Raw genomic sequence first — 27,255 nt, forward strand, 5'->3', positions numbered from 1 at the left:
CAGACAGGTTTCTGAACTGCCCACAGCCCTCCTATGAGACACAGACTGGTTTCTGAACCGCCCACAGCCCTCCTATGAGACAGACAGGTTTCTGAACTGCCCACAGCCCTCCTATGAGACACAGACTGGTTTCTGAACTGCCCACAGCCCTCCTATGAGACAGACAGGTTTCTGAACTGCCAACAGCCCTCCTATGAGACACAGACTGGTTTCTGAACTGCCCACAGCCCTCCTATGAGACACAGACTGTAACAAGCAGTTCAAAGTAGATGCTTTAGATCGGGGGACTAGGGTCACATTGCATATTACTGTCAGAGCAAAAATAGCCGATCTACAAGCTCAAAACGCACTGCGACACGTTTTGAGCTTGTAGATCGGCTATTTTTGCTATATTTCTAAATGCATCAGTATTCTGATATTTAACCTGAGGGCCACATTAAGTGAAGGTGGGGGCCGCATGTGGCTCCCAGTTGATATTAACCTGAGGGCCACATTAAGTGAAGGTGGGGGCCTCATGTGGCTCCCGGGCCACCAGTTGATATTAACCTGAGGGCCACATTAAGTGAAGGTGGGGGCCGCATGTGGCCCCCGGGCCACCAGTTGATATTAACCTGAGGGCCACATTAAGTGAAGGTGGGGGCCTCATGTGGCTCCCGGGCCACCAGTTGATATTAACCTGAGGGCCACATTAAGTGAAGGTGGGGGCCGCATGTGGCCCCCGGGCCACCAGTTGATATTAACCTGAGGGCCACATTAAGTGAAGGTGGGGGCCTCATGTGGCCCCCGGGCCACCAGTTGATATTAACCTGAGGGCCACATTAAGTGAAGGTGGGGGCCTCATGTGGCCCCCGGGCCACCAGTTGCCCATGTGTGCTTAGAGAACACTACCTGGGCCGTAACAAGCAGTTCAAAGTAGAGGCTTTAGAGAAGAACACTTTTTGTGATGATGAAAAGTAACATGTTGGCGTTTTTTCTTTCAGGTTTTGGTTCTTTAAGTTTGCTGCCACCGTGGCCATCACTGTGGGAGCCTTCTTCATCCCAGAGGGGCCCTTTACCACTGGTAAGGAAACCCTGACTGAACCCTAACCCCTAACCCTACCCCTTCTTCATCCCAGAGGGGCCCTTTACCACTGGTAAGGAAACCCTGACTGAACCCTAACCCCTAACCCTACCCCTTCTTCATCCCAGAGGGGCCCTTCACCACCCTTCTCCCTAGGGAGACGCCCGAGAGGCATCCTAACCAGATGCTTCGAGGACCTCCCTAGGGAGACGCCCAAGAGGCATCCTAACCAGATGCTTCGAGGACCTCCCTAGGGAGACGCCCGAGAGGCATCCTAAGGGACGACGCCTGAGAGGCATCCTAACCAGATACCTCGAGGACCTCCCTAGGGAGACGCCCGAGAGGCATCCTAACCAGATGCCTCGAGGACCTCCCTTGGGACGACGCCCGAGAGGCATCCTAACCAGATACCCGAACGACCTAAGCTGGCTCCTTTCCAGACGAAGAAGCAGCGACTTTACTCTGAGTCTCTCTCGCGTGACTGAACTTCTCACCCTATCTCTAAGAGAGATGCCAGCCACCCATTAGAGAAAACTCATTTTGGCCGCTTGTATTCGCGACTTTATTCTTTGGGTCATGACCCACACTTCATGACCATATATAGAGTAGGAACACTTCATGACCATATATAGAGTAGGAACACTTCATGACCATAATAGTAGGAACACTTCATGACCATATATAGATTAGGAACACTTCATGACCATAGGTGAGAGTAGGAAGGAAGATTGCTCGGTAGACAGAGAGCTTTGCCTTCTGGCTCAACTCTCTTTTCGTCACAACAGTGCAATGTTGTGTGAAGTGTGATGTTATTAATTGTGACTGCTTCTAACCACGGCTAAGTCATTGATTTTTCTTATATGAAACCAGGGAATCACAGCTTCAAATTGACATATCTGTTGTTCAGTTTGACCCACCAGTTTTGGAGATATGGCTTATAGAGTAATGTCTTGCAGAGAAACAGCGAGTTGAGAAAACAGGCTTGAAATGTTCAGTTCTGTGGACTCTAACATTACACCTAGCTACATGTTTAAGCATTTATTTCATATTTACATGTCTTCTGTGGACTCTAACATTACACCTAGCTACATGTTTAAGCATTTATTTCATATTTACATGTCTTCTGTGGACTCTAACATTACACCTAGCTACATGTTTAAAAATCAGTTTTTCTCCTCTCCTGAACAGTCAGTCTTGTTTTCTCCTCTCCTGAACAGTTAGTCTTGTTTTCTCCTCTCCTGAACAGTTAGTCTTGTTTTCTCCTCTCCTGAACAGTCAGTCTTGTTTTCTCCTCTCCTGAACACTTAGTCTTGTTTTCTCCTCTCCTGAACAGTTAGTCTTGTTTTCTCCTCTCCTGAACAGTTAGTCTTGTTTTCTCCTCTCCTGAACAGTTAGTCTTGTTTTCTCCTCTCCTGAACACTTAGTCTTGTTTTCTCTGTGTCAAAAATAGTCACAATTGTTTTCCAGTGTGGTTCTACATCGGCATGGCGTTCTGCTTCATTCTGATAGTATTCATTAAATATGTTAATGATGTTAATGATGTTCATTCCAGTGTGGTTCTACATGTGTATTAATGATGTTAATGATGTTAATTCCAGTGTGGTTCTACATGTGTATTAATGATGTTAATGATGTTAATTCCAGTGTGGTTCTACATGTGTATTAATGATGTTAATTATGTTAATTCCAGTGTGGTTCTACATGTGTATTAATGATGTTAATTATGTTAATTCCAGTGTGGTTCTACATCGGCATGGCGGGGGCGTTCTGCTTCATTCTCATCCAGCTGGTTCTACTCATTGATTTTGCTCATTCCTGGAACGAGTCCTGGGTGGAGAAGATGGAGGAGGGGAACTCACGCTGCTGGTATGCAGGTAAGACTACACTACCCACCATGCAACACTACACTACACTACACTACCCACCATGCAACACTACACTACACTACCCACCATGCAACACTACACTACCCACCATGCAACACTACACTACCCACCATGCAACACTACACTACACTACCCACCATGCAACACTACACTACCCACCATGCAACACTACACTACCCACCATGCAACACTACACTACCCACCATGCAACACTACACTACCCACCATGCAACACTACACTACACTACCCACCATGCAACACTACCCACCATGCAACACTACCCACCATGCAACACTACACTACCCACCGTGCAACACTACACTACCCACCATGCAACACTACACTACCCACCATGCAACACTACACTACCCACCGTGCAACACTACACTACCCACCATGCAACACTACACTACCCACCATGCAACACTACACTACCCACCATGCAACACTACACTACCCACCATGCAACACTACACTACCCACCATGCAACACTACACTACCCACCATGCAACACTACACTACCCACCATGCTACACTACCCACCATGCAACACTACACTACCCACCATGCAACACTACACTACCCACCGTGCAACACTACACTACCCACCGTGCAACACTACACTACCCACCATGCAACACTACACTACCCACCATGCAACACTACACTACCCACCATGCAACACTACACTACCCACCATGCAACACTACACTACCCACCGTGCAACACTACACTACCCACCATGCAACACTACACTACCCACCATGCAACACTACACTACACTACCCACCATGCAACACTACCCACCATGCAACACTACACTACCCACCATGCAACACTACCCACCATGCAACACTACACTACCCACCATGCAACACTACACTACCCACCATGCAACACTACACTACCCACCATGCAACACTACACTACCCACCATGCAACACTACCCACCATGCAACACTACACTACCCACCATGCAACACTACACTACCCACCATGCAACACTACACTACCCACCGTGCAACACTACACTACCCACCATGCAACACTACACTACCCACCATGCAACACTACACTACCCACCATGCAACACTACACTACCCACCATGCAACACTACACTACCCACCATGCAACACTACACTACCCACCATGCAACACTACACTACCCACCATGCAACACTACACTACCCACCATGCAACACTACACTACACTACCCACCATGCAACACTACACTACCCACCATGCAACACTACACTACCCACCATGCAACACTACACTACCCACCATGCAACACTACACTACCCACCATGCAACACTACACTACCCACCATGCAACACTACACTACACTACCCACCATGCAACACTACACTACCCACCATGCAACACTACACTACCCACCATGCAACACTACACTACCCACCATGCAACACTACACTACACTACCCACCATGCAACACTACACTACCCACCATGCAACACTACACTACACTACCCACCATGCAACACTACACTACCCACCATGCAACACTACACTACCCACCATGCAACACTACACTACCCACCATGCAACACTACACTACACTACCCACCATGCAACACTACACTACCCACCATGCAACACTACACTACACTACCCACCATGCAACACTACACTACCCACCATGCAACACTACACTACCCACCATGCAACACTACACTACACTACCCACCATGCAACACTACACTACCCACCATGCAACACTACACTACACTACCCACCATGCAACACTACACTACCCACCATGCAACACTACACTACCCACCATGCAACACTACACTACCCACCATGCAACACTACACTACCCACCATGCAACACTACACTACACTACCCACCATGCAACACTACACTACCCACCATGCAACACTACACTACCCACCATGCAACACTACCCACCATGCAACACTACACTACCCACCATGCAACACTACACTACACTACCCACCATGCAACACTACACTACCCACCATGCAACACTACACTACCCACCATGCAACACTACACTACCCACCATGCAACACTACACTACCCACCATGCAACACTACACTACACTACCCACCATGCAACACTACACTACCCACCATGCAACACTACACTACCCACCATGCAACACTACCCACCATGCAACACTACCCACCATGCAACACTACCCACCATGCAACACTACACTACCCACCATGCAACACTACACTACCCACCATGCAACACTACCCACCATGCAACACTACACTGCTATTGAAACGAGGTTTTCCAGAAAACTGTCAGAAGACATTTGAACCCTGTGATGTCATCATGTCTCTGTTTGACCTTTCACCCCTGTGATGTCATGTTGTCTCCACAGCGCTCCTGTCTGCCACCACGGTGAACTACGCCCTCTCTCTGGTGTCCCTGGTGGTGTTCTACGTGTACTACACCCACACAGACGGCTGCACTGAAAACAAAGTGTTCATCAGTGTTAACATGTTACTGTGTGTTGGAGCGTCTGTGCTGAGTATTCTACCCCAAATACAGGTAATTACTACTGTTAATTACTGTTAACACTTTGATTGCTACAGAATCTCCCCAGGCCTATTTTGATGTTGCTACCGTTTAACATTGCACAAAGGCCTTGTTCGGGGGCCCACAGCAAAATGTTCTCTTATAGCGAGAATCACACGCATACATCAAAAGAAAGCTGAACTTGTCCACTTCAATTTAGAAAATACATTTTGATTTTACCATGTTCCATTCTGGAGATATTGACCTTTTTGCAACACCTGCATTTGCCTGGAAGTGGTTATCTTGAACAGCGAGCAGAGTTATGGATGGTTTAAAGTCAGAGACATTGACAGGCAGATATAAAATTTAACCCAATAAATATCCTATACATCCTATACACCGAATGAAAGCCCTGAATGTGTACTTTTACGTGGAAAACAGTACACATTGATCCCATCTACAGTTAGACAGTAATTGGTTATTGAATGCAGCTTGTGCCCACCAGATAACTTCAGAGAAGACATGGACGTGAACTCCTCAATATTCACAAAATAAGGCCTATAGCGACATATAAATACTATATACCGTATGAAACAGAAGACTCTCTGCTTTCATAAGGAAAGAAATTCTACTGTAATAATAAAAAATCACACCCCTGTGAAGTGAGCGGTGCAACTCTACTTCTCTACTTATTCACTACAGCTCGCTATATACGGACTGAGACAGAAAGTCATGTAAACCTTTTATTTACAGTTTGGTCTGTAAACTTCTACTGTAATAATACAAATCACACCCCTGTGAAGTGAGCGGTGCAACTCTGTTCTCTACTTATTCACTACAGCTCGCTATATACGGACTGAGGCAGAAAGTCATGTAAAGCTTTTATTTACAGTTTGGTCTGTAAACTTCTACTGTAATATCACACCCCTGTGAAGTGAGTGGTGCAACTCTGGGACAGAGTTGCACCACTCACTTCACAGGGGTGTGATTTTTATTATTACAGTAGAAGTTTACAGACCAAACTGTAAATAAAAGGTTTACATGACTTTCTGCCTCAATCCGTATATAGCGAGCTGTAGTGAATAAGTTGAGAACAGAGTTGCACCGCTCACTTCACAGGGGTGTGATTTTTATTATTACAGTAGAAGTTTACAGACCAAACTGTAAATAAAAGGTTTACATGACTTTCTGTCTCAGTCCGTATATAGCGAGCTGTAGTGAATAAGTGGAGAAGTAGAGTTGCACCGCTCACTTCACAGGGGTGTGATTTTGATTTATTGTGTTTATTTTTATATCTGCCTGTCAATGTCCGACTATAAACCTTCATAACTCTGCTTTCTTAGATGATGATCGCCTCGCCTAATCTATCTCACAGTCACAGATCTGCTTTCATTGTCTTGATCGCAGTAACATGGGGGGGGGGGGGGGGGGGGGGTCCATGGGCACATTGGGCAGCAAAAGTCTTGATCCGTACGGCTATAAAAAGTCCCATTCCACCGTTCGGTTCAGAACTATAGTATAACGGTGAGACGCGTTGTCATTAGCTGATTTTGTTTTGCAAGCTAGTATAGGGGGACATGCCTGGGCATGCAGCTTTTGGAGCGATGGAAAAAGCTTCACCTTGTCTAGAGAGGTGCTAAGCCCTAGCCTGGTTAATAAACCAGACCGAATCAGCCGTTGGCAAAAAAAAGTTGCCTACCAGCGGATTTCGGTCTGGCGAGGCTCAGTAGCACGCCTCTTTCCTACAATCGAGAACAGGTCGGACCAATCGGGACACGGTATGCAATATGGGCGGGCTTTGGTACAGTGACGTTCAATGCTTGAGACTTTTGACTGACAGTAGCTCTGACCAATTGCGTCAAAGAGAAAATGTTCCCCGGGAAATGAAATCCAAGTGGAGCCAGCCCAGACTGATATACCGCGACAGTGTTGTGTGATATTAGTCTGGCTTATTAGCCAGGCTAGCTAAGCCCGGCTGTGATGTCGACAAGGAAAAAATGACTTCCACAGATCACAACACCGCGGTTTAGGACGCGGAAAAGTTCGTTATACATTACACCCGGGTCGATTACGTCCCCGACGCGTTCATTGCGGTCTTATCACTACAATTATAATGATTATGACGGCTCTGCATGGCGATACGTGATCCCCCCAACGGTAGACTGTCTGTTGTCATGGCGGCCCCTCTCGATACTGTGGTTCGTTTGTTAGTTCGTAGTATTGTAGGCTCGGGGATCGTTTTGTCGCTACAGTATGAAGAAGGAAACATGCATCTGTCCATGTGTGTTGCAGACGTTATGCAATGCCGATCCGGTGCAGATCATGTGTTTTAGGCAGCGTAACAGCGTTCCGTTCATCATGTTTTTTTCCGAGAGACAGAGCCCCCATCTCGCAAGGCCCTCCTCCTGCAGGAGAAACAGGAGGGGAGGGGGGAATCGAGTATTATAGTGTTGGGTGAAATGTCCGAGGTGGAGGAAAGCCTGGTGAGGCGAGGTTAGGTGAAATTTGATTCTTTTCACACACCGACTAGATCATGGCATGGGCGCGTCCATTTTACACTGGCTTCTACACGTAAAGCGGCCCGCCCTCCTGTTTTGAGGAGGGGAGGGTTTTTTTTTTTTTCTGATCACGTGAGCGGGACTAAGCAGCAATGACAGGAGGATGGTTCTTCATTGTCCGGGTGGGTAAAAAGATGAATGAAAGTATGCAATAAAAAAGTGATTAAAATGTATGGATACGGCCCAGGCGGTGGCGTAACCGTCTGGGCACCCGACTGGTAATCCAGTCGCAGTGTGCCGCGGGTTCGACTCCCGAGCCCGACACGGCCTTTACTGCATGTCTTCCCCCATCTCTCTCCCGTTTCCTGTCAGCCTACTGTCTGTCCCTTCAAAAACCAATAAAAGGCGTAAGCCGCAAAAAATATCTTTAATTTTTTTTTTTTATGGATACGTGGTTAGCACCGGACGTTTGATTAATTAATAATGTACGGATACGTGGTTAGCGTTCGCTGTGTTAATTACTGTTAAATACAAAGCACCGCGCGGACGGTAACTCGTGAACGCGATCACGTCTCTCCACTCCAGTCTGGCTTCTCTCTGTCAGGACCTCCTCTCTGTCCTGTCAGGACCTCCTCTCTGTCCTGTCAGGACCTCCTCTCTGTCCTGTCAGGACCTCCTCTCTGTCCTGTCAGGACCTCCTCTCTGTCCAGTCAGGACCTCCTCTCTGTCCTGTCAGGACCTCCTCTCTGTCTTGTCAGGACCTCCTCTCTGTCCTGTCAGGACCTCCTCTCTGTCCTGTCAGAGGACCTCCTCTCTGCCCTGTCAGGACCTGCTCTCTGTCCTGTCAGGACCTGCTCTCTGTCCTGTCAGGACCTCCTCTCTGTCCTGTCAGGACCTCCTCTCTGTCTGGGGGCCACATGTGGCCCCCAGACAGAGAGAAGATATTAACATGAGGGCTGCATTAAGTGAAGGTGGGGGCCACATGCGGCCCCCACCTTCACCTAATGCACCCTCATGTTAATATCAGAATACTGATTTAGTATTGATTTCAGCCGTTACAATTCCAAACCCGCTTTAATTACTTCATGACTAGTATTAAATGACTAGTACTTAATGACTAGTATTAAAACGTTATTGTCTTTTTGTGTCCAATGTAGTTATGTTAACAGTTCATAAAGTTAACATAACTATAACTAAATGCATTTTAAATTCAATAAAAAGGTTACTTTTCAGGATTCCAATTAAAAAATAGGAAAACATTATTCAGCTTTTCAATTCAAATATAGCAAAAATAGCCGATCTACAAGCTCAAAACGCGGCGCATTGCGACGCGTTTTGAGCTTGTAGATCGGCTATTTATGCTACGACAGTAATATGCACTGTGGCCCCTCTGGAGTGAGTGTCGAAATATATGAATATATTATTATAAATATATTAATATATTATTATTAATATATTATTATAAATATATTATTATAAATATATTGGCCCGTAACTATTTTCTAAATGTTTTAGACGGGTCCTCACCTCGTCTAAAACATTATATTATTATTTTATTATCTCTACAATATTTATATTATATTATTATATGTATTGACGCAACAAGTTTAAAGGTTTACACAGAAACAATAAGAACAGCAGTTATTTCAGGTAACTGCTAACGCCCTGATTGGCTCAATGGGTCTGTCTGTCAAGGAAACTACTAACGCCCTAGCCTCGGTCCCAGGCTCACTTAACTGCGAAAAAGAAGAGCCTGGTCACAACCTAGGACAAATAAGCTATCTAAGGCAGGACTTCCGCCGTGTAACCCCCCCCCGGAAGTTAACGTTTTTTGACCAATCGCCGCGTTGTGTTCCCGAAAATTTTTTCCCGCTGAAATGATCATTGGGTGGGGACTAGTAAACACAGCCGCACCGCGTGACGTAGTTATCTTACACGCAACACTTCCGCCACTTCCGCTGATAGTCTTTTCAGCGTAGGTCTTGGCCAGGGTGCTAACGCCCTGATTGGCTCAATGGGTCTGTCTGTCAAGGAAACTACTAACGCCCTGATTGGCTAGATGGGTCTGTCTGTCAAGGAAACTACTAACGCCCTGATTGGCTAGATGGGTCTGTCTGTCAAGGAAACTACTAACGCCCTGATTGGCTAGATGGGTCTGTCTGTCAAGGAAACTACTAACGCCCTGATTGGCTAGATGGGTCTGTCTGTCATGCTGCCAATGGGCTGAACTCCAGACTCAGTGCAGTTCAACTTCAGCCAATCAATTAGTGGCAGCATGTTAACACATGGAGCTGCTGAGTGAGTAGAGAACGCACATCACACACAGTTTAACTGTGTGTGTGTGTGTGTGTGTGTGTGTGTGTGTGTGTGTGTGTGTGTGTGTGTGTGTGTGTGTGTGTGTGTGTGTGTGTGTGTGTGTGTGTGTGTGTGTGTGTGTGTGTGTGTGTGTGTGTGTGTGTGTGTGTGTGTGTGTGTGTGTGTGTGTGTGTGTGTGTTTACAGGAGACTCAACCACGGTCAGGATTGCTGCAGTCTTCCCTGGTCACTCTGTACACCATGTACCTCACCTGGTCTGCTATGACCAACGAACCTGGTACTATTATAATATATATACTACTACTGCTACTATTACTACTGCTACTATTACTACTGCTATATCATAATACTACTGACCCTGGTCACTCTGTACACCATGTACCTCACCTGGTCTGCTATGACCAACGAACCTGGTACTATTATAATATATATACTACTAGTATTACTACTACTGCTACTATTACTACTGCTACTATTACTACTGCTATATCATAATACTACTGACCCTGGTCACTCTGTACACCATGTACCTCACCTGGTCTGCTATGACCAACGAACCTGGTACTATTATAATATATATACTACTACTGCTACTATTACTACTACTATATCATAATACTACTGACCCTGGTCACTCTGTACACCATGTACCTCACCTGGTCTGCTATGACCAACGAACCTGGTACTATTATAATATATATACTACTACTGCTACTATTACTACTGCTACTATTACTACTGCTACTATTACTACTACTATATCATAATACTACTGACCCTGGTCACTCTGTACACCATGTACCTCACCTGGTCTGCTATGACCAACGAACCTGGTACTATTATAATATATATACTACTACTGCTACTATTACTACTGCTACTATTACTACTATTATATCATAATACTACTGACCCTGGTCACTCTGTACACCATGTACCTCACCTGGTCTGCTATGACCAACGAACCTGGTACTATTATAATATATATACTACTAGTATTACTACTACTGCTACTATTACTACTGCTACTATTACTACTACTATATCATAATACTACTGACCCTGGTCACTCTGTACACCATGTACCTCACCTGGTCTGCTATGACCAACGAACCTGGTACTATTATAATATATATACTACTAGTATTACTACTACTGCTACTATTACTACTGCTACTATTACTACTACTATATCATAATACTACTGACCCTGGTCACTCTGTACACCATGTACCTCACCTGGTCTGCTATGACCAACGAACCTGGTACTATTATAATATATATACTACTAGTATTACTACTACTGCTACTATTACTACTGCTACTATTACTACTACTATATCATAATACTACTGACCCTGGTCACTCTGTACACCATGTACAGATGTAATGTCTGTAATCTCTTACAGATCGTAGATGTAATCCAGCCTCCTGTCAGATGTAATAATGTAATCTATCATTAGAGTTAACAGTACAGTTCCTAACAGATGTAATAATGTAATCTATCATTAGCGTTAACAGTACAGTTCCTAACAGATGTAATAATGTAATCTCGTACAGATCGTAGGTGTAATCCCAGCCTCCTGTAATGTAATCTATTACAGATCGTAGGTGTAATCCCAGCCTCCTGGCTATCATCGGAGTAAACAGCACGGTCCCTGGGTCTGGCGACGCCCCGGTGGTTCAGTGGTGGGATGCGCAAGGCATTGTGGGATTGATCCTCTTCCTCATGTGTGTCCTGTACTCCAGGTACAGATATTACTCCTGTACTCCTCCTGTACTCCAGGTACAGATATTACTCCTGTACTACAGGTACAGATATTACTCCTGTACTCCTCCTGTACTCTATTACTCCTGTACTCCAGGTACAGATATTACTCCTGTACTCCAGGTACAGGTTCCGCCAAAAATAGCAGTTCTGGCTGAACCGTCTACTCGGCAACATGGTAGACTAGAGGGCCATGCCAAACGGTAAGGATGCGAAGCCCAGGACCATTAGCCAAAGGGTGGCGCTATAGACCATTGGTCAAAGGGTGGCGCTATAGACCATTAGCCAAAGGGTGGCGCTATAGACCATTAGCCAAAGGGTGGCGCTATAGACCATTGGTCAAAGGGTGGCGCTATAGACCATTGGTCAAAGGGTGGCGCTATAGACCATTGGTCAAAGGGTGGCGCTATAGACCATTAGCCAAAGGGTGGCGCTATAGACCATTGGCCAAAGGGTGGCGCTATAGACCATTGGTCAAAGGGTGGCGCTATAGACCATTGGTCAAAGGGTGGCGCTATAGACCATTGGTCAAAGGGTGGCGCTATAGACCATTAGCCAAAGGGTGGTGCTATAGACCATTAGCCAAAGGGTGGTGCTATAGACCATTGGTCAAAGGGTGGCGCTATAGACCATTAGCCAAAGGGTGGCGCTATAGACCATTGGTCAAAGGGTGGTGCTATAGACCATTGGTCAAAGGGTGGCGCTATAGACCATTGGTCAAAGGGTGGCGCTATAGACCATTGGTCAAAGGGTGGCGCTATAGACCATTGGTCAAAGGGTGGCGCTATAGACCATTAGCCAAAGGGTGGTGCTATAGACCATTAGCCAAAGGGTGGTGCTATAGACCATTGGTCAAAGGGTGGCGCTATAGACCATTAGCCAAAGGGTGGCGCTATAGACCATTGGTCAAAGGGTGGCGCTATAGACCATTGGTCAAAGGGTGGCGCTATAGCACTCATTTGAAAATGCAAACTTTGAACAGGCATAACTCATGAACCGTGTCTTCTCATGCTGAACATCTTTCATGTTCTGACTTTTGACCTCTGACCTTTAGAACTCCCACCATTTTGAGTTATATGAAAAACAGTTGAAATCTGTCTCTGTCTCCTCTTGGGTTAGGGTTAAATCTGTCTCCTGGGTTAGGGTTAAATCTGTCTCCTGGGTTAGGGTTAAATCTGTCTCCTGGGTTAGGGTTAAATCTGTCTCCTCCATTAGGGTTAAATCTGTCTCCTGGGTTAGGGTTAAATCTGTCTCCTGGGTTAGGGTTAAATCTGTCTCCTGGGTTAGGGTTAAATCTGTCTCCTGGGTTAGGGTTAAATCTGTCTCCTGGGTTAGGGTTAAATCTGTCTCCTGGGTTAGGGTTAAATCTGTCTCCTGGGTTAGGGTTAAATCTGTCTCCTCCTGGGTTAGGGTTAAATCTGTCTCCTGGGTTAGGGTTAAATCTGTCTCCTGGGTTAGGGTTAAATCTGTCTCCTGGGTTAGGGTTAAATCTGTCTCCTGGGTTAGGGTTAAATCTGTCTCCTGGGTTAGGGTTAAATCTGTCTCCTCCATTAGGGTTAAATCTGTCTCCTGGGTTAGGGTTAAATCTGTCTCCTGGGTTAGGGTTAAATCTGTCTCCTGGGTTAGGGTTAAATCTGTCTCCTGGGTTAGGGTTAAATCTGTCTCCTCCTGGGTTAGGGTTAAATCTGTCTCCTGGGTTAGGGTTAAATCTGTCTCCTGGGTTAGGGTTAAATCTGTCTCCTGGGTTAGGGTTAAATCTGTCTCCTCCATTAGGGTTAAATCTGTCTCCTGGGTTAGGGTTAAATCTGTCTCCTGGGTTAGGGTTAAATCTGTCTCCTGGGTTAGGGTTAAATCTGTCTCCTGGGTTAGGGTTAAATCTGTCTCCTCCATTAGGGTTAAATCTGTCTCCTGGGTTAGGGTTAAATCTGTCTCCTCCATTAGGGTTAAATCTGTCTCCTGGGTTAGGGTTAAATCTGTCTCTTGGGTTAGGGTTAAATCTGTCTCTTGGGTTAGGGTTAAATCTGTCTCCTGGGTTAGGGTTAAATCTGTCTCCTGGGTTAGGGTTAAATCTGTCTCCTGGGTTAGGGTTAAATCTGTCTCCTGGGTTAGGGTTAAATCTGTCTCCTGGGTTAGGGTTAAATCTGTCTCCTGGGTTAGGGTTAAATCTGTCTCCTGGGTTAGGGTTAAATCTGTCTCCTGGGTTAGGGTTAAATCTGTCTCCTGGGTTAGGGTTAAATCTGTCTCCTGGGTTAGGGTTAAATTTGTCTCCTCCTGGGATCTTTGATCAAAATTCACAGAATTTGCTACACCTGAACTTTGGATTTAGAGGGAAAAAATGAAGGTTTTATGAGCCAATGAGAATAGCAGTTTTATGACAAGCAGCGATAACAGACAGCGATAACAGACAGCGATAACAGACAGTGATAACAGACAGTGATAACAGACAGTGATAACAGACAGCGATAACAGACAGCGATAACAGACAGTGATAACAGACAGTGATAACAGACAGTGATAACAGATAACAGACAGTGATAACAGACAGTGATAACAGATAACAGACAGTGATAACAGATAACAGACAGTGATAACAGACAGTGATAACAGACAGTGATAACAGATAACAGACAGTGATAACAGACAGTGATAACAGATAACAGACAGTGATAACAGATAACAGACAGTGATAACAGACAGTGATAACAGACAGTGATAACAGATAACAGACAGTGATAACAGGCAGTGATAACAGATAACAGACAGTGATAACAGGCAGTGATAACAGATAACAGACAGTGATAACAGGCAGTGATAACAGATAACAGACAGTGATAACAGACAGTGATAACAGACAGTGATAACAGATAACAGACAGTGATAACAGACAGTGATAACAGACAGTGATAACAGACAGTGATAACAGACAGTGATAACAGATAACAGACAGTGATAACAGACAGTGATAACAGACAGTGATAACAGACAGTGATAACAGACAGTGATAACAGATAACAGACAGTGATAACAGATAACAGACAGTGATAACAGACAGTGATAACAGATAACAGGCAGTGATAACAGATAACAGACAGTGATAACAGACAGTGATAACAGACAGTGATAACAGATAACAGACAGTGATAACAGACAGTGATAACAGACAGTGATAACAGATAACAGACAGTGATAACAGACAGTGATAACAGACAGACAGTGATAACCAGGCCCGAACGGAATACGCGGCCGCGGTGTTCCGATGAAAACGCCGCAGATTTTCCGCGGAAATTTAACCCGTTCATGTTGTAGTTTACTTTACCCAGGCCAGCATATTAACCAGTGGATGCATCCCGCCCCTCCCTCCTCCCCTCATTCTCTACTGCTGACTAATATGTTGGAGGCTCTGGACGAGAATATTTAATATAGCTTTATATCAAAACTTCAAAAGCTGTCGGAAGTCTTTTTTTTTCAAGTGCCGTATCCGTATCTGTTACCTTCGCTGCCCTGACTGCATGGCTGGCTGTCACTAGTGTCCAAATGCCGGTGGTCGCATATTGCTCGCGCTCGTGCACAACGCAACAAACAAACTTCGGGAGAGAACGCCACTATAAGCACTTTTCATGGCCACGGACAACGAGAGCAGCAGTCTAACTGCGGAGGGAGAGTACTGTTTCTGTTTGTGGCATGACGTGCTGCGAGCTCGCAGATCTACGCTTCATGCAACGAATGTACCCGTACGTTTGTTCTATTAAAGGGTAGATCGCTACCGTTTGGGGGCTTAGCAGCCCCCCAGACGGTAGCCGATCTAGCCTTATAGAACGAACGTACCGATATGCTGTGAGCTTAGCCTGTTGCTAACGCGACCCCCCTCCTCTCTCTCTCTCTCTCTCTCTAACGCGACTCTCTCTCCCCCGTTGAAGTTGCAATAGTTGGATCACTGCAGTGTTGCACTGTTCATATTAGCTGCTTTGATATTATAGGAAATGGCCTACCATACATTTTTTATTTTACATTTTGTTATTAGTATTTGCATCTGAACTTGTCATTAGCCTAACTGTAGGCATAGATACATACCATACCATAGCCTATTTGAATAATAATAAATAGGATAGTAAATAGTACTGTGACCAGATTTGACTGAGGGACTGCCATTGGATTTATTTTCATGTCATATGAAAGCAGGGAATCATAGTTTAAAATTGATGTTGATTTTATTATGGTATTTTACATAGGCAATATGCCAATATTGTTATAAAAAACCGTTAAAATGACCAGTGAGCACCTGCAACTGCACTTTTTAATATTTTATGAGGACTTGGTTTCAATAAATGAGTCTAACAGACCCAAAATGTGATTTATTCATTATGATCAGTTTGAAAAGTAGAAATATAGGCCTCCTTCTTATAGCTGCCTCCTTCCAATAAAAGCCTGGTATCAGAATCAGTTGAGACAAATAAAAGCCCCGGATTATAAATGAGGATTTACGGTAGATCTTAATTACTTTGTTGTGGTACTTTAAGGTTTATTTAGCATATTTAGAGTTATTTTTGCTCTAAACACATTGATTATAGTCCTGGATAACTGTCTAAAACCTTAAAAGAAAAGAAAAACACTCCGCAGAATCCCGCAGATTTTCCTCCGGAGTCACCGCAGAAAAACAGAAAAAAACCCGCAGATTCCGTTTGGCCTTAGTGATAACAGATAACAGACAGTGATAACAGATAACAGACAGTGATAACAGACAGTGATAACAGATAACAGACAGTGATAACAGACAGTGATAACAGACAGTGATAACAGACAGTGATAACAGATAACAGACAGTGATAACAGACAGTGATAACAGATAACAGACAGTGATAACAGGCAGTGATAACAGATAACAGACAGTGATAACAGATAACAGACAGTGATAACAGACAGTGATAACAGATAACAGACAGTGATAACAGACAGTGATAACAGGCAGTGATAACAGACAGTGATAACAGATAACAGACAGTGATAACAGACAGTGATAACAGATAACAGACAGTGATAACAGACAGTGATAACAGATAACAGACAGTGATAACAGACAGTGATAACAGATAACAGACAGTGATAACAGACAGTGATAACAGACAGTGATAACAGACAGTGATAACAGACAGACAGACAGTGATAACAGATAACAGACAGTGATAACAGACAGTGATAACAGATAACAGACAGTGATAACAGATAACAGACAGTGATAACAGACAGTGATAACAGATAACAGACAGTGATAACAGACAGTGATAACAGATAACAGGCAGTGATAACAGACAGACAGTGATAACAGATAACAGACAGTGATAACAGACAGTGATAACAGACAGTGATAACAGACAGTGATAACAGACAGTGATAACAGATAACAGGCAGTGATAACAGACAGTGATAACAGACAGTGATAACAGACAGTGATAACAGATAACAGACAGTGATAACAGACAGTGATAACAGACAGTGATAACAGACAGTGATAACAGATAACAGACAGTGATAACAGACAGTGATAACAGATAACAGACAGTGATAACAGACAGTGATAACAGATAACAGACAGTGATAACAGACAGTGATAACAGATAACAGACAGTGATAACAGATAACAGACAGTGATAACAGATAACAGACAGTGATAACAGACAGTGATAACAGACAGTGATAACAGATAACAGACAGTGATAACAGACAGTGATAACAGGCATAACTCATGCCTCGTCTGTCATCATTATTATTATTGTTATTATTAACACATTGACTGCTAACATATTAATCATTAACGTTATTCTTTCAGTATTCGTAACTCGTCCAACGCTCAGATGAACAAACTGACGTTGACGAGTGACGAGTCGGCGCTCATCGAGGACGGCCCCCTTTCCGACGGCGCCGACCAATCAGAGGGCGGTTTGAACCGAGCCGTGGACAACGAGAAAGACGGAGTGACCTATTCCTATTCGTTCTTCCACTTCATGTTGTTTCTGGCTTCACTTTACATCATGATGACCTTAACCAACTGGTACAGGTAAGATATACAGTATACCGCCCATCCCTAATGTATATATATATATATATATAGGCTAGGCTAGGCTGTGTGTGTCTCTATTATAAGCTATAATAATGAGTGTTTCTTCCTTCCAGTCCTGACGCGTCATACCAGACCATGACCAGCAGGTGGCCTTCGGTGTGGGTGAAGATGTCCTCCAGCTGGCTCTGTGTCGCCCTCTACGTGTGGACGCTGGTAGCGCCGCTGGTGCTGGTCAACCGAGACTTCGACTGAAGCCTGACCTCTACCCTCTGACTCTAAATTCACCTGACCCCTCCTAATTACACCTGACCCCACCTGACCCCTCCTAATTACACCTGACCCCTCCTAATTACACCTGACCCCTCTTAATTACACCTGATCCCACCTGACCCCTCCTAATTACACCTGACCCCTCCTAATTACACCTGACCCCTCCTAATTACACCTGACCCCACCTGACCCCTCCTAATTACACCTGACCCCTCCTAATTACACCTGACCCCTCCTAATTACACCTGACCCCACCTAATTACACCTGACCCCACCTGACCCCTCCTAATTACACCTGACCCCACCTGACCCCTCCTAATTACACCTGACCCCTCCTAATTACACCTGACCCCTCCTAATTACACCTGACCCCTCCTAATTACACCTGACCCCACCTGACCCCTCCTAATTACACCTGACCCCTCCTAATTACACCTGACCCCTCCTAATCACACCTGACCCCTCCTAATTACACCTGACCGCTCCTAATTACACCTGACCCCTCCTAATTACACCTGACCCCTCCTGACCCCTCCTAATCACACCTGACCCCTCCTAATCACACCTGACCCCTCCTAAATATACCCCCCCAGGGAAAAATAAAATAACATTATTACACATCCATACCAACACCTGCTTCCCTGCTTGTTTTGGGAATGATATTAGACACAGTGATCTAATAATATTAGACACAGTGATCTGATACTATTAGACACAGTGATCTGATACTATTAGACACAGTGATCTAATAATATTAGACACAGTGATCTGATACTATTAGACACAGTGATCTGATGCTATTAGACACAGTGATCTGATACTATTAGACACAGTGATCTAATAGTATTAGACACAGTGATCTAATAGTATTAGACACAGTGATCTGATACTATTAGACACAGTGATCTGATACTATTAGACACAGTGATCTGATACTATTAGACACAGTGATCTGATACTATTAGACACAGTGATCTGATACTATTAGACACAGTGATCTGATACTATTAGACACAGTGATCTAATAGTATTAGACACAGTGATCTGATACTATTAGACACAGTGATCTGATACTATTAGACACAGTGATCTGATACTATTAGACACAGTGATCTGATACTATTAGACACAGTGATCTAATAGTATTAGACACAGTGATCTGATACTATTAGACACAGTGATCTGATGCTATTAGACACAGTGATCTGATACTATTAGACACAGTGATCTGATACTATTAGACACAGTGATCTGATACTATTAGACACAGTGATCTGATGCTATTAGACACAGTGATCTAATAGTATTAGACACAGTGATCTGATACTATTAGACACAGTGATCTGATACTATTAGACACAGTGATCTGATACTATTAGACACAGTGATCTGATACTATTAGACACAGTGATCTAATAGTATTAGACACAGTGATCTGATACTATTAGACACCGTGATCTAATAGTATTAGACACAGTGATCTGATACTATTAGACGGATGGTCTTTTTGCTCGTAGTGAATATATTAGACAGCATCGTGTGGTGTTTGCTCATACAGTACGTGTACATATACGTGTGGAATTTTCTCTCATATATGTACGTGAATAGAATAGACCCCCCCCCACTCCTTTGAGGTGGCTGCATTAATTTGATTGGAGGAGAACACTGTTTAAAATCATGTTACATCTCTTAAGGTATTTAAGGTATTTAAGGTATATCTTAAGGTATTTAAGGTATATCTTAAGGTATTTGCACACAGCTTGCTTTTTTTTGCAGCGTCCGAAATCCGCAAAAAAATGAAAAGGTGATGTGTATTATTTATATTCGTAGAAATGTTTTGGCAGAAGGAAATGGAGCAGCAGCGAAGATGATCCTGACCCTAACCCTAAGATGGGCTGCCTATTTGAGATGGTCAACTTCTCAGCGGAGTAGTTGTTGGTCTGAAGGTCACAGCTCTGCTCAGAAGGTCAAACGCCATGTTCATCTATGTGTTGGTGTGGCTTAGGGTTAGAGATAATGTTGGTTAGTGTTAGTTAGAGGTTCAGAGGGTTGGTTAGGGTTATGTGTTAGTGTTAGTTAGAGGTTCAGAGGGTTGGTTAGGGTTATGTGTTAGGGTTAGTTAGAGGAGCAGAGGGTTGGTTAGGGTTATGTGTTAGGGTTAGTTAGAGGAGCAGAGGGTTGGTTAGGGTTATGTGTTGGTGTTAGTTAGAGGAGCAGAGGGTTGGTTAGGGTTATGTGTTGGTGTTAGTTAGAGGAGCAGAGGGTTGGTTAGGGTTATGTGTTAGGGTTAGTTAGAGGAGCAGAGGGTTGGTTAGGGTTATGTGTTAGGGTTAGTTAGAGGAGCAGAGGGTTGGTTAGGGTTATGTGTTGGTGTGGAAGCACACAACGCTGAGGGATAACATCCACCCCTTTTCTACGGACGCAATATTCGGTGCAAACGTGATTGACATTACGTGAGGTCGGTTATTTCTCTCCGTGCTCCGACATTCACTCCCATATTCGTCCCGAGAAACGAAAGGCTGTGTGCAAACTCCTTTCAGTGTTTGTATTTTCACACATCTCTCATGTAGAAAAGGCTCTGTGTAAATTATTTATAACTATACTGTGTGCAAGCGGCCTGATTTCACCTCATGGAATGATTAAATGATATCACATCATAAACCAATTTAATTCATACATTGATTTCAGCTGTTACAATTCCACTTTAATTACTTCAATCTATATTAGTAGCTTAACATTATTCAGAGTGTTTTTCACCAACCTTTGAAAAGAATCATAGAATATTCTGCATCGCAGGTGGAAAATAATCCTGATACTAGTAGTGTCCCTCTGGAGTGAGTGTGGAGATATAGAGGCCCTCTGGAGTGAGTGTGGAACTATAGTGGCCCTCTGGAGTGAGTGTGGAGACATAGATGCCCTCTGGAGTGAGTGTGGAACTATAGTGGCCCTCTGGAGTGAGTGTGGAGATATAGAGGCCCTCTGGAGTGAGTGTGGAACTATAGTGGCCCTCTGGAGTGAGTGTGGAGATATAGAGGCCCTCTGGAGTGAGTGTGAAACTATAGTGGCCCTCTGGAGTGAGTATGGAGATATAGTGGCCCTCTGGAGTGAGTGTGGAGATATAGAGGCCCTCTGGAGTGAGTGTGGAGATATTGTGGCCCTCTGGAGTGAGTGTGGAAATATAGTGGCCCTCTGGAGTGAGTGTGGAGATATAGATGCCCTCTGGAGTGAGTGTGGAACTATAGTGGCCCTCTGGAGTGAGTGTGGAACTATAGTGGCCCTCTGGAGTGAGTGTGGAGACAGTGAACCCCTCCATCATCACCCATGTATCATACATCATACAATAAACACATTAAATTGGTGATTTCAATATGCATGATGTGTCGTTCTCTGCTGTTGTGTACCTTAGCTTCATTTTGTTTATTATTTATTATTAAGTGTTTATCCTAAAATACATAAAAAATAAAGTGATGATGTTACTTTTCCAGTTTTTGTAAACCTAGCTTGACTGTTGCATAGTTGACTCTGGCTGTAGTTTCATTTGCACTGAGCTTTCCAAGTAAAATGGGTTAACCCATGCTAACCCTTTCTAAGTAAAATGCTACATTTGTGAATAAGTTATTTTGTAGGTTGTTGGAGCTGTTTCACCCCTGCTTTTTTGTTACCATAGAATTGTGTTCTTTGCGTTTTGATGTAAAATGCATTGTAGGTAACGAATACATAATAAAGTAAATTAAATACAGGATCTCTCCTTGTGAATTGATTCAGATTTCTAAAAAGGGAACCTGTAACTGCCTATCCGTTAAATGGACACTTGGGCCCAATCCCAATCCACTCCCTTGCTGACTCAATGAGCCCTCACTGACTTAGCTGCGCGTTCATGTGAAGTCTGCGAGGGCTTGAGGGATGTCCCATTTGAAATCGGTAAGTCAGTGAGGGCTCAGCCCCGCCCCTTTATGTGCCCTTTGCCAAAGTCAGCATCGATGCTGACTTTAGCTAACTTTGGCAAAGAAATTACCCACAGTTCATAGCGTTACCAGGGGAATGAGGGGGATCCTCCGAACGTCAATCATTTAAGTATGCAAATTAGTTATTTACCGCGGTTAGAATGTCAACAAACACAATAGTGCTTTCTCACTGTTCTCAAAGGGAGACGGAATGGAAGGATAGGCTATATATTTAATAACAATAATAATAATAAGGGAAACATGATGAGAAATGACTAATGAGCAAAGTAAAATAATATGGAAATGCAATTTATGATGAATATTATTATATATGAATATTACAACCCCCTATCACACAGGAAAGTGTATTTATGAAACTAATAATAAAACGACATAAATAGACATGATAGACATGTCATGCATGTAGGCACTGGCTGTGAATAAGGACAGGTTTTATAAAGTGATGCAAAGTGTCATGAATGGCGGACTCATCTTCAAAGTGCTGTCCCATTCCTTTCACAACAATTTGGAGCCCTTGCAGCCTCTCACCCTCAAGCACTTATACAGCTGACGTCACTATAAAGTCAATGAGGGTTCAGGGCTCAGGGCTTGAGGGAGGCGATTGGGCCTTGGAGTGGTCATGATTTGGTCACATGGTCATGATTTGGTCACATGGTCATGATTTGGTCACATGGTCATTATTTGGTCACATGGTCATTATTTGGTCACATGGCTGGCCAGCTCTGGGATGTAACACTTAGTTTAAATATAGTAGCACATTTTGATATATTTTAAAGTAAACACTTGATTACTCTTGAAAACAAAATGACACAGGCTATAGCCTAAGAAGTAATTTCAGAATAGTGGCATATTGATTACATTTGTTAATTACACTAATGTGTTTCTAATGCTGAATCCAATATTCCAGTGGTTCTCAACCGGTGGTCCTTAAGGGTTTGAGGTGATCCCCTACTGTATTAGATCTTTACTTTAACTCTTGAGAGCGTAAGATTAAACCTAATGGACCCAGGAATTGTTAAACACCTGCATTAGGCTACTTATAAGAAGTCTACATAATTAGAGCATGTAGAATAATTCTTATTTTGATCGTTTGCCTGTTATCTCTCCTATAGGTACCAACATCATGTTATCTCTCCTAATGGTATACCAACATCAATACAGCAAGGAATTGTGGACAAAATCTGATCTGAACGATAACAAAATATCATTTAGTTTTTGGTCTGAGAGGCTAATGGTCATCAAATGGTGGTCCGTGGCTCAAATGGGTCTAAGAGGCTAAAGGTCATCAAATGGTGGTCCGTGGCTCAGATGGGTCTGAGAGGCTAAAGGTCATCAAATGGTGGTCCGTGGCTCGAATGGGTCTGAGAGGCTAAATGTGAAATGAAATGATTACTATATTTACCCAGGGTATCTGGGCTAAGCTCAAGAACTTGTTTCCAGCCAGGCCCTGCTCATAGAACACATTTCATCGTAGTGGTTCAATGCCTTGTTCAAGGGCACTTCAGCGGTGGTAATTTTAACGTGTCATCAGGTGGTTCCGTGGCTCAAATGGGTCTAAGAGGGTAAATGTCATCAAATGGTGGTCCGTGGCTCAGATGGGTCTGAGAGGCTAAATGTCATCAAATGGTGGTCCGTGGCTCAGATGGGTCTGAGAGGCTAAATGTCATCAAATGGTTGTCCGTGGCTCAGATGGGTCTGAGAGGCTAAATGTCATCAGGTGGTGGTCCATGGGTCTGAGAGGGTAAATGTCATCAAATGGTGGTCCGTGGCTCAGATGGGTCTGAGAGGTTAATGTCATCAAATGGTTGTCCGTGGCTCAGATGGGTCTGAGAGGCTAAATGTCATCAGGTGGTCCGTGGCTCAGATGGGTCTGAGAGGCTAAATGTCATCAGGTGGTTCCGTGGCTCAGATGGGTCTGAGAGGCTAAATGTCATCAGGTGGTCCGTGGCTCAGATGGGTCTGAGAGGCTAAATGTCATCAGGTGGTGGTCCGTGGCTCAGATGGGTCTGAGAGGCTAAATGTCATCAGGTGGTTCCGTGGCTCAGATGGGTCTGAGAGGCTAAATGTCATCAGGTGGTTCCGTGGCTCAGATGGGTCTGAGAGGCTAAATGTCATCAGGTGGTTCCGTGGCTCAGATGGGTCTGAGAGGCTAAATGTCATCAGGTGGTTCCGTGGCTCAGATGGGTCTGAGAGGCTAAATGTCATCAGATGGTGGTCCGTGGCTTAGATGGGTCTGAGAGGCTAAATGTCATCAAATGGTTGTCCGTGGCTCAGATGGGTCTGAGAGGCTAAATGTCATCAGGTGGTTCCGTGGCTCAGATGGGTCTGAGAGGCTAAATGTCTTCAGGTGGTTCCGTGGCTCAGATGGGTCTGAGAGGCTAACTGTCATCAGGTGGTTCCGTGGCTCAGATGGGTCTGAGAGGCTAACTGTCATCAGGTGGTTCCGTGGCTCAGATGGGTCTGAGAGGCTAAATGTCATCAGGTGGTTCCGTGGCTCAGATGGGTCTGAGAGGCTAACTGTCATCAGGTGGTTCCGTGGCTCAGATGGGTCTGAGAGGCTAACTGTCATCAGGTGGTTCCGTGGCTCAGATGGGTCTGAGAGGCTAACTGTCATCAGGTGGTTCCGTGGCTCAGATGGGTCTGAGAGGCTAACTGTCATCAGGTGGTTCCGTGGCTCAGATGGGTCTGAGAGGCTAAATGTCTTCAGGTGGTTCCGTGGCTCAGATGGGTCTGAGAGGCTAAATGTCATCAGGTGGTTCCGTGGCTCAGATGGGTCTGAGAGGCTAAATGTCATCAGGTGGTTCCGTGGCTCAGATGGGTCTGAGAGGCTAACTGTCATCAGGTGGTTCCGTGGCTCAGATGGGTCTGAGAGGCTAAATGTCTTCAGGTGGTTCCGTGGCTCAGATGGGTCTGAGAGGCTAAATGTCTTCAGGTGGTTCCGTGGCTCAGATGGGTCTGAGAGGCTAAATGTCATCAGGTGGTTCCGTGGCTCAGATGGGTCTGAGAGGCTAACTGTCATCAGGTGGTTCCGTGGCTCAGATGGGTCTGAGAGGCTAACTGTCATCAGGTGGTTCCGTGGCTCAGATGCAGAATAAATAATGGGCCTTGATGTGAAAAAGGTTGAAAACCACAGCTCCTTTTAAACAGGGTTAGGGTGACTGACTAACAGAACATATTCATTTATTCTTGCCCGCTTGGTCTTCAACCAGCCAAAATTCTCACACGTCACCCCCCTTCTCCGCTCCCTCCATTGGCTCCCGGTCGCTGCCCGCACAGAATACAAAACTCTGATGCTGGCATTCAAAGCAACCAAAGGCATGGCCCCCCCATATCTCACAAGTATGATCGTACCCTACAAACCCTCCCGCGCACTCAGATCAGCCAACGCAGGGAAGCTGGAGGTACCTTCACTAAAAACGCCGGGACAACGCTCCACACGTCCCAAACTCTTCTCCCTTCTGGCTCCAAAACTATGGAATGCACTTCCCATCACAGTCAGAACTGCAGCCTCACTCTCAATCTTCCGCCGTAGTCTGAAAACCCACCTCTTCACTCTTCAGACTCCACCATGGCCCGTAGCACTTGCCCTAGCCTAGCCCCTTAGATAGCACATTATGTAGACTTAGATAGTATTTTAACAGACTTATAGCTTGTTATGTAGACAGCTCTAGAATTGCACTTTATGTAGTCATAGCACTTTATAGTACACATGTATAATATATTATATAGTATAGTATGTATAGTTAACATAGATACTCCACTGTTACGTTCTTAGTTTACGCATGATTCATGATAACTACTTTTTATATATGTGATGTATGCCATGCTTTTGTTATTGCTTAATGTAAATCGCTCTGGATTAAGAGCGTCTGCTAAATGCCTAAATTGTAAATTGTAATTGTAAATTCTTTAAAACAATTCAGAAATGAATGGATGTGAAACTATAGTTTCACATCCATTCATTAAATTATTTTAAATAATCTTTAATAAGTTACTTTTCCATCGGTACATTTGTACACCGTCGTAGGACGGTGTCGTGCACGAAAATAGCAGATCTACAAGCCCGATCTACAAACAACGTGTCGCTGATGCGCCGCGTTGTGGGATTATTATTATTATTATTATTATTATTACCGTTAAGTGCTCAGACTGTGGTAGATGTGACATTATTTGCTCTCATTTTAAGACCCATTTGCAAAAAAATAAGTCAAATCTAGGCTTTGCTGCCATCCTGCGGTGTTAATGGAGAATTGCAGAATATACATTTAAATGAATGCATGGTTGATGAGCGCCGAGAATAAGAATACAAATAACAATAATAATAACGATAGTAAATGTTTATGGGTTTTAAATACGTTCAAAAACATCATTATTTTATTTTATATAACATTAATAACAATAATAGTAAATGTTTATGGGTTTTAAATGGGTTCTAAAACATTATGTTTGTTTCATTAGCGCTGTTAAAACACCGCCTAAAACAATGAGAGCACTTCCGTCCACTCTTCAAAATACAACCCGTTGGTCAGTTAAGTGACACGCTAGAACAACAAGAGCACTTCCGCGCGAACTTCACACTACATATAACTACATGTAGTCCACAGCCAAGACTAGCCTTCAACAGCCTGCTAAACGGCTTCAGCCCTGTTGACACCGTGGACTGCACGTTGGACTGGCTACTTGGAGGCCCGGGCTCAAGCCCCACATACACGCAAAGTTATATTAGTAATATTTTGTTGTCGTTGGATACTAAGATTTAGTCCACAATTCCATGCTGTATTGATGTTGGTACCATTAGGAGAGATAACAGGCAAACGTTGATCAAAATAGCAATTCTTCTACAGTCTATAATTGTGTAGACTTTTTGTAAATTAAGTAATGCAGATGTTTAACAATAATGTAACTCTTGAGAGGAT

At 44.1% G+C, this 27,255-nt stretch overlaps 1 protein-coding gene and 2 long non-coding RNA genes across 6 annotated transcripts in view; 2 read left to right on the forward strand and 1 right to left on the reverse strand.

Annotated features, from left to right (window-relative positions):
- serinc1 (serine incorporator 1) overlaps positions 1–18,713 on the forward strand; it is a 32,531-nt gene extending 13,818 nt beyond the window's left edge. For 3 of the 4 annotated variants that reach the window (XM_079531363.1, XM_079531364.1, XM_079531361.1), the window contains 7 exons: positions 981–1,060; positions 2,797–2,934; positions 5,332–5,501; positions 10,468–10,558; positions 11,886–12,030; positions 17,874–18,101; positions 18,218–18,713. In XM_079531363.1, coding sequence (XP_079387489.1) covers positions 981–1,060; positions 2,797–2,934; positions 5,332–5,501; positions 10,468–10,558; positions 11,886–12,030; positions 17,874–18,101; positions 18,218–18,356 — 991 coding nt within the window. In that variant the 3' untranslated portion in view covers positions 18,357–18,713. The remainder of the gene's footprint in view (positions 1–980; positions 1,061–2,796; positions 2,935–5,331; positions 5,502–10,467; positions 10,559–11,885; positions 12,031–17,873; positions 18,102–18,217) is intronic. The other variant, XM_079531362.1, reaches the window with a different exon arrangement.
- A 930-nt stretch (positions 18,714–19,643) lies between these two features.
- On the forward strand, positions 19,644–22,111 carry LOC306918462. Its single transcript, XR_013789340.1, has 2 exons — positions 19,644–20,068; positions 20,120–22,111. It is a non-coding gene; the product is annotated as an uncharacterized lncRNA (long non-coding RNA).
- On the reverse strand, positions 20,088–21,788 carry LOC306918461. The gene is made up of 2 exons (XR_013789339.1): positions 21,680–21,788; positions 20,088–21,561 (listed from the first exon to the last, which is right to left on the reverse strand). It is a non-coding gene; the product is annotated as an uncharacterized lncRNA (long non-coding RNA).
- Positions 22,112–27,255: the final 5,144 nt, after the last annotated feature.

This window comes from Electrona antarctica, assembly GCF_951216825.1.
Source record: "Electrona antarctica genome assembly, contig: scaffold_223, whole genome shotgun sequence".
Lineage (NCBI taxonomy): Eukaryota > Metazoa > Chordata > Actinopteri > Myctophiformes > Myctophidae > Electrona > Electrona antarctica.